This window comes from Geospiza fortis, unplaced genomic scaffold, assembly GCF_000277835.1.
Source record: "Geospiza fortis unplaced genomic scaffold, GeoFor_1.0 scaffold485, whole genome shotgun sequence".
In the NCBI taxonomy this organism is placed as follows: domain Eukaryota; kingdom Metazoa; phylum Chordata; class Aves; order Passeriformes; family Thraupidae; genus Geospiza; species Geospiza fortis.
The window spans coordinates 188,081-196,294 of NW_005054457.1; the positions used below are offsets into that span (position 1 = coordinate 188,081).

Below are 8,214 nucleotides of genomic sequence, written 5' to 3' on the forward strand. Positions count from 1 at the left end.
CCTGGTGTCTGCCTGGGGAGCAGTGGAGGCTGCTGGAAGCCTGGACTGCACATGACAGCTCTGTAGGGCTTGTGCAGAAGCATTTGGGCTCCTGGAGGCTCTGCAGATGTTGCTGATGGAGGAGAGGAACTGCCCTGTGGGGGACAGTGGAGGTGCCAGCAAATGGCCTGAGCCTTGTGGCTTGGGTGATGCAGTGCTGGAGCTCCATGCTCTGGAAATAAATCCCTGCTCTGCCTGCCTCAGGGGGCATCTCTGGCAGCACCAAAGGGGCAGAGGGGAGGGCATGCCCAGGACATGGACTGGAGCACAGATGGATGTCGCTATAGGACATGAAAGAACACAAGCACACACCGCTGTTCTCAAGGTGAAGAAAAAAGGGGAGTTTATTTTCTGACTCCAACATTTCTAGTTTTCCAAAAGTGACACTGGATTGGAGGGTGACAGTGCCACCTCTCCAATGACACTGGACAAACCAACAGGCCATCAACTTTCTCCTCCTCCATAAAGGAATGCAAAACAATGGGTTTACAGAAAATGCGTGAGAAGGTTCACTACAAGAATGTCGGCATCAGAAGGCTTAGAAAATACTAATAAATCAGGGTGACAGATGTTCTTTCTGCTTGCATGTGTCCCAGGTACCAGGAGGGAGTTGCTGAGCACCAGGTGGCCTTGGTTATCCACATGACCCCCGAGGCAGTGCTGCGAGACAGCCGCTACCAGCAGTGGATGCACAGGTACGTGTGCTGTGCTCTGGGCTCCTGTCTGTGGGCAGCAGCCTGTTCTGCTGGAGCACGTCTTTGTTCCAAAGTAAAGAGCTCTAAAAAGAGGGCTTTGCTGCCTCAGGTGAGATTTTAACTCAGGTATGCAGATACACCCAGTTCTAATGTGGGGCTGAAGCTGTTGAGCATTGTTGTCCTCTGGCAGATTTGGGCCTGGCACTCAGCACTTGGTGCTCAATGAAAATTCCTCTGCTGTGCACAACCCACGCAGCTACAAGATCCAAACTCAGCTGAACCTCATCCACCCAGAGATCTTCCCTCTGCTCACCACCTACCAGAGCAAGGTAATCCAGGCCCACCTTGCCCCTGTGCCTGCTGCCCTCAGCAAAGGCTGTGTCTCACATCGCCCTCCTCCTGCAGGAAGCAGAGGCTGTGTGCCCTGTGCCCATCGTGAGAGGGGAGTGCCTCCTGAAATACCACCTCAGGCCACAGCAGGAGTGGCAGAGGTCAGTGGGAATCTTTTTCTTCCCAGCTTTTGGGTGTTTGCTTGAAGCAGCTTTTTGGTGAGGGAGGGCGCTGTGTCAGGATCCTCTGCAGATCCTTTCTGCTGGCTGTGCTGGGGAAACTTTTGAGGGCTGTGTCCCTGCCCCTGAAAGTCTCAGACAAGGTGTAGCACATGGAGGAGAGAACCACTGAAAACAACACCTGGCCAGTGCTTTGGAGTGTTGTTTCTGTCCCTTGCTCCTGTAGCCTTGTGGTCCTTTGTCTTTTGCTTTGACTCGTGCTGTGCACCCGGCTGTGGCTGTGGCAGAGCAGATGGGGGCAGGGAGAGAGTTTTTGGGGAGTCTTAACCTTCTGAAGACCTAGATAGTCTGACATTAGAGGTGGAAGCTCTGGAACAGTTACTAGCTTTGCTCCTGGGTGGGCAAATGGGTGAAGCTGCTCAGTGAGAACCTTAAGGGACCACAGGGGGCAAGGAGATTTCAGCCACCATGGCTCAGATTTCTGTCCTTGTTGGGCACAACAGGAGGATACAGGTGCCAAGAGGAGTTTTAGTTTCCCTCTTAAGGTAACTGAAGACCTGCAGTACTGCACATGCTCTGAAGCAGGCCCAGGGCACAGGTTTCTTACACTTTTCATCAGTACCTGGATCTCTTTAGGGTTCTGCTCCTCTTGCAGGACCTTCTGTGCTGCCTTGCAGTGCCCTCTAGTGCCTGGCAGCTCTGGAGGGGATGGAGTGCTCTTGCAGAGGAGCTTCTCCACTTGGTGGAATGATCATTTCTGTGCCTGGCTCAGCCCACCCAGGCCTTTTTTGCACTCACACTTGTGGATGTGTCTTCTTCAGCCCCTCGAAACGGAAAGAGAGTTTGTCCCCTTGTTGTAAGGCTGTTTGTTCACAGGAGTTTGGCACTTTGCTCTGAAAAGGGCTGTTTCAGCTCCTGCCTTGCCCCATCCTGATGGGTGGCCTGTTGTTGCAGAGATGCTGTGACTGTCTGTGATCCTGAGGAGTTTGTCAGCGAGGCCTTGGATCTCCCTGACTTCCAGACCCGTGTGAAGGAGTGCAAGGAGAGCCTGTCTGCTGTACCAGGTACAGATCAGGATCAGTGTGGTGGGAAATAGGACCTCTTGGGCCCAGTGCTTCAGAGCCCAGATGAAGCTGTGAAGTGGTGGGGCTTGTTCTGCCTTCCCTTATGAACTTGGTGCTGAGAGAGCAATGCCTGTGCTGGCCATGTTGGCTCAGGAGTTACTGGGCTGGTGAATTAGATGGTGTCTGACTGGGCAATGTGTGGAGAACATTGCCTCCAAATCTTTGTTGTTGTCCGTTTTCTCTAGGAAATGTGGGTGCTTATCCTGAAATTGTGTTCTTGGGAACAGGATCTGCAATCCCAATGAAAATCCGCAATGTCAGTTCCACGCTGCTGAACACCAGGTGAACCCCAGGGCTCTCTGATCTCTGCCTTCCAGCCCCAAGGATCCCCCTCCCTGCCTGGCCCTGCTCAGAGCTCTCAGAGGGGCTGCTAAATGTCTCTGTCACCTCTCACCAGTGCTACCAGGTCCCTGCTCCTGGACTGTGGAGAAGGAACTTTTGGCCAGCTCTGCCGCCACTATGGAGAGCAAGTGGACCAAGTGCTGTGTAACCTCGTGGCTGTGTTTGTGTCCCACATGCACACAGATCATCACTCTGTGAGTTCAGGGACTGGGAGGGGGCTTGTGCAGCTCTGCTCTGAACCCAAAGTTCAGACCTACCTGAGTAGCTCCAGCTGAGGAATGTGGGCTGCCCTGCACGGGAATAAATCACACAGATTCCCTTTTCTTCATGGTGGAAAAAGCCCATTCTTTATTATTAAGGAGGAGTTTTATTATTATTAATATTTATATAATATATAGGAGCTGTATTATTATTTATATGTAATATTTATATATAGTATTTATATATTTATTTGTTATATTATATATTTATTTATACCTTTATTATTAAAAGGAGTTATGTATACAACTCCTTTTTATACAGTTTTACACACCTTGTGTGAGACTCCAATTGGTCAGTAGGTTTCTTGCCAATTACTTTTATTGGTTAATAACAGTTTGTTGTTCTGTATTGAATGGTCACTCAAACCCCTGGTGTATATGTGCAGGGAAGTTGTTTGTGAAATACAGTTTTAATTTTTCTATCTAATGGTGTAAATACAGTTGATGCAGGTGCAAGCTGTTTTTTTAGCCAGGAAAATGGCTCACAATAGGATTGCATTCACATAGGAACTTGCAAAATGCTAGCTTTGACAAGGCCAGGCACTGATTCCAGGAGGGCAGGCTTGATTTTATGAAGCATTTCTCTATGATTTTTCTACCTTACTGTCACAGCCCTGCTCTACATTCCTCTCTTCATTCATTCCCCAGGCACTGCTGCACCTGTCTGTGTTTCTAATCCCCTCTCCCTTCTTGTTTGTTCTGACTCTGGGCTTGCTGAGCTGTGTTGGCTGTTGCCTCTGACTCCCCAGGCAGTTCTGACTCCCTTGCTGTGTCCTGTGTTCCCTTTGCAGGGGCTGGTGAATATCCTGATGGAGCGGCGGAGAGCTTTTGTGAGTAGTTACTCTGCTCTTTACGTGGCTTGGGGTGGGGAGAGTGCAACTTCAGAGTAGTGGAGAAGCACCAGCCTGTCCCTAGCATTTCTCCTCTCTGATTTGCTGTGCACCTAGCACTGATTTTCCCCCCTACCTCTGGTTTTGCAGGCAGCCCTGGGTCAGGATTTCAGCCCTCTGTTTCTGGTAGCACCTGAGCAGATCATGCCTTGGCTGCACGAGTACCACAACCACTGTGAGGAGATCCTTGGAGACATCAAGTGAGTGTTCTGTGTGGAGAAATGTCCTTGGTCTTTGTTAAAGGCAAACTCATCCATTCCTGCAGCCCTTGTTGGAAGTGGCTCTGACTCCTTCCACTGCCTGTAGAACAAGGATATGCAGTCTGCAGAGGGCACGATGGGGTTTGTACTCAGCTGTGCTGCTTAAATAGAGGTTTATGTGCAGGCTTCCCTTTGCTGTAGGAAAAGGGAGTTGGGCAAGTAGAAGAAAGAGTATTTGATAGTGGGGTAGAAGTGATTGGGTGAGTTACTGGGGCACCAATAAAAGTGAGAGGTTATACAAGGCACTGAACTGAGTTTGAGGAGGAGAAGTTGTCTGCTTGAAAGAAGATAAGATTTTATTTTGTACCTGCCCTTAATTATCTCTGCTTCCCTCCCTCCCAGAATGATTCCTGCTCAGTGTCTTGTAAAAGGCTGTGAGAACATCAGGCCCAAAGCCAAGGAGTTTCTGAGCTCTCTGTTAGAGAGCTATGACCTGGCTGAGGTGAGTTCCTGAGCTGGGGGGCTCCATGGCTGGAGGTGACCTGGAGTCTAACATTTGTATCCTTGTTCAGTTTCAGACCTGTGAAGTCCAACACTGTAAAAATGCTTTTGCATGTTCAGTGATCCACAAGTCTGGCTGGAAAGTAGTTTATTCTGGTGATACAATGCCCTGCATGGCCCTGGTACAAATGGGTAGGTAACAAAACCCTCTGCTTGTAGAATCTCTTGGAGAATGGGTACTGACAGATGGAGACCTGAGTGGGCATCCCCAAACGTTTGGTGCTGTGCCTGCCACACAGACAGGGCTGAGGAGGGACAGGAGGGCTCCTGTGGGCAATTGGTCAGGCCAGGCTTCAGCTGAAGATTGAATTTGTGATTGTTTGCCCAGGTAAAAATGCCAACCTGCTGATCCACGAAGCCACACTGGAAGATGGCATGGAAAAGGAAGCTATAGAGAAGACCCACAGGTGGGGTGTGTTCTGCTGTCTGTCCCTGTTAGGAAGGGAAAGGTGCACAGCTGGGTATGGTCCTTGGAGCTGGTAGTGAAGGGTCCAAGTCCTGTCAAAGGTTCTGGTGTGCACAGAGCTCTTCTGCACTAAAGATGGGGTGTTGGTCATTGCAGCAGCTCTGAGACCACCACAGCTCCTCTCAACATCCCCAGGAGAAATGGGGAAAGCTTTCAAGCAGACTTTGGTAACTCTACAAATAGAGCAGCCCAAGGGGATGACCCTCTGCATGGGCACATCCTGGGTAGAAGAATCATTTTACCCCCACAGCTCACGGAGAGCCCTGCAGCCAGGGATTCTGTGTGCTGCCCAGGCAAACATGGGAGCAGCTGCTCAGCATTCCCTGCTGCCAGGCACAGCTGAGCCTATTGGCACCCCTGGGACAAGTGCCTGTGCACAGGTTGTGGAGCTCTTAAATGTAAGGCTGCAACAATTACAGCTGCACCAGTGCAGGCTGCCCGAGGGAGAGCTCACTTGGTGTGCTGTGACCCTGGGTGCCAGCCTGGCTGTGAGCAGGGCGTGTTCCTTTTGCAGCACAACCTCCCAGGCCATCCAGACTGGGATGAAGATGAATGCAGAGTTCATCATGCTCAATCACTTCAGCCAGAGGTACGCCAAGATCCCGCTCTTCAGCGAGGACTTCAGCGACAGGGTCGGCATTGCCTTTGACCACATGAGGGTGAGTTGGGAGCTTGGGGCCAGGCCTGGGAATGGTGTCAGTGTTATTTTGATGGCTGCTCATTAATTAAATGCTCCTCTTGTATCAATATTCTATCTCCTGAAGAGCAGTCTCTGAAACAGCTCCTTTAACTGCTGGCAGCAGACACTCAGTGTCACCCTTTCCCCACACTGCTGTGAGCCAGGTGCTGATGGCCCTCAAATCCAACTCATAACACACTGAGCACTGGCCTCCTGCCACCTCAAGTCTGTGCTTGCTATTCCCAGCCAAAAAACCTAATTTTGCTTCCATTCCCATCCCAACTGCTGAGCTGCTCCAATGGCTTTCTGTAGCAGACCAAAGCTGGCTGAAGGCACTTGTGGCAGTGAGGGCAGCTCGCTGTCAGTCAGAATTTGTACTGGCCCACAGTATTTCTGTGAAGAAAACATCAATAACTCGTTGAGGTCAGGGCTGCTGGGTGCAGGTGCTGCACACAGGAACAGGCAGTGCCCTGCTGCCTGCACAGGCCAAAGGCAAGGGGGAGTGAGGAAATCAAACAGCAGTTGTCACACAGGAGCTGTGTGCTTGTGTTTCAGGTTCGTTTTGGTGACTTCCCAGCCATCCCAAAGCTGATCCCACCCCTGAAGGCTTTGTTTGCAGATGACATTGTGGAGATGGAGGAGAGGAAGGAGAAGAGGGAGATGAGGCTGCTGAAGGAGACTGCCCTGGTCCTGGACAAACTCACCAGGGCGGACAGCACAGAAGCAGCATGCCAGAAAAGAAAACAAGCCAAGAACCATCAGGAACTGCCAGACAAGAAGCTTAAAACAGCCAACTGAGAGGGACAAGGCTGGGAGTGCTCTGCTTTAGAGAGAAGCCTGGCTCTGCACAGGCCTGGGCACTGCATGGTGCTGCCAGCACCACGGGACAGGGGCTGGCCTGGGCATCTGGGTCTGCTTGCTCATCATGGATCTCCCTGGGCTGCAGCTCCAGTGGCTGTCAGCAGCACTGGTCCTTGTGGAGACAGGATCTGCCCACATAGCTCCTCTTCTGGGGGCTCACCAGTCTGTGGGGAAATCTTTCTTTTAACCAGAAATTCTCTCTGAACTGTTTTAATTTTGGGGTTTATGCTATGAGGTATTGATAATGTAACAGCAGCAGGTGTGACCTTTGCAAGAGATCAGGTGTGAGAGGCCCTGGAGGGGCTGTGGGTTTGCCAGAAGAAGGTGAGCATGTCTCAGCTGGTTATGCCCTCCTTCACTATAAGAACCCAGGTGATAAGAGGAAAATTAACAGTAAAATGGGACCCAATTGTAGGGTTTAGGTTAAATTAGGGGTGAGAATACATCTGTACATTGGTGTTCCCATTTTATCTTGGTTTTCTCTGCTGTTTTTTTATTCAAAAGATCAGCTTTCCAAACCCTTTATTTAGAATCTGAATAAACCGCTCACCATCCTCCAGAAAGCTGTGTTGTGTATGGATCACTAATGAGGAAACAAAAACCTGGATTTCTCTGGCAAAGGACCTTGGCTTGGCTGGCTTTGGGGTAAAGACCAGGATCTGGCTCATGGTGGAGCCTCATGGCTGTGAGTGTCCTTGGGCAGATTCTGCCTCTGCAGGCAGGGGACAGGAAAGTGGCACAGCAGGCAGACAGGAGGGTGTCTGTGGTTAAGAGGAGTTTTTCTGAGGCTTTTTGTGGGTCAGCCTTGCTTCTTCCCTTGCCACTGCTGTCACTGCCTGTGTTTGGAAGTAGGAGGAGAGTTCTGTGCTGTTCCAATAAAGGAGTTCATTTTTGGAGGCAACTTTTTGACACCCAGGCCTCACACAAGGAGATGATGCTTGCACACAAGTCTTAAGACTTCACTTTGAGTTTATGGGAAATTAAGGGGCAAATAGTCAGCAAAAACATCTTTTGTTGATGAGCTGTGCTTTAGTGTGATGTTTGTCTGAAGCAGAGGCTGGAGAATTGACACCTCTGTGTCCTCCAGAAAAGCTCTGCTGGGTTTTTATGAATAGCAGGGGACTGGGGAAAACCAAAATGTTCCTGTGACTGGACAGGTGGAGGTTGGAGCGGGCTGGGGTGCCCAGGAGAGGACCTGGTTGGGGTGACACGAGCAGCTCTGGGACTGCACAGGATCCGTGTGCTGCTTTCCATGGAACTACAGAAGGATCTTTTACTTGAAAAATAGCGAACTGCTTCTCACAGAAGGGGGTGTTAATGAAGTGGAAATGCAGCGGTGGCAGGAGCACACACGTTTCAGCTTCAGGTGGTTGCTGCAGGTACGCTGGTGTCGGGAACAGCACCGGGGCTGAGGGACAAGGGGAGCAGTTGCATGTGCCCGAAAAATTCCCTCGGAGCGAGCCGGGAATTGCTTCTGGAGCTGCCCAGCGCTGCCGGGGTGAGCGAAACGGGCCGGAGCAGCCGGAGGGAGGTGGCAGCGCTGGCACCGCCCTCGCATCCCGGCGGGGCACGGCAGGGGCGCCCCGGG

General features: G+C 51.0%; 2 protein-coding genes across 3 annotated transcripts in view; both read left to right on the plus strand.

Moving 5' to 3' along the window:
* The window catches only part of ELAC2 (elaC ribonuclease Z 2), a 13,079-nt gene extending 5,890 nt beyond the window's left edge, over positions 1–7,189 (plus strand). For both annotated transcript variants that reach the window (XM_031062694.1, XM_031062693.1), the window contains exons 10-22: positions 636–734; positions 925–1,063; positions 1,140–1,225; positions 2,198–2,307; positions 2,553–2,649; positions 2,765–2,903; positions 3,761–3,799; positions 3,950–4,059; positions 4,462–4,561; positions 4,632–4,752; positions 4,949–5,027; positions 5,601–5,745; positions 6,321–7,189. In XM_031062694.1, coding sequence (XP_030918554.1) covers positions 636–734; positions 925–1,063; positions 1,140–1,225; positions 2,198–2,307; positions 2,553–2,649; positions 2,765–2,903; positions 3,761–3,799; positions 3,950–4,059; positions 4,462–4,561; positions 4,632–4,752; positions 4,949–5,027; positions 5,601–5,745; positions 6,321–6,563 — 1,507 coding nt within the window. In that variant the 3' untranslated portion in view covers positions 6,564–7,189. The remainder of the gene's footprint in view (positions 1–635; positions 735–924; positions 1,064–1,139; positions 1,226–2,197; positions 2,308–2,552; positions 2,650–2,764; positions 2,904–3,760; positions 3,800–3,949; positions 4,060–4,461; positions 4,562–4,631; positions 4,753–4,948; positions 5,028–5,600; positions 5,746–6,320) is intronic.
* Positions 6,857–8,214, plus strand: part of LOC115948642 (dynein heavy chain 9, axonemal-like) — a 14,153-nt gene continuing 12,795 nt past the window's right edge. The window contains exon 1 of the mRNA XM_031062685.1: positions 6,857–6,861. Coding sequence (XP_030918545.1) covers positions 6,857–6,861 — 5 coding nt within the window. The remainder of the gene's footprint in view (positions 6,862–8,214) is intronic.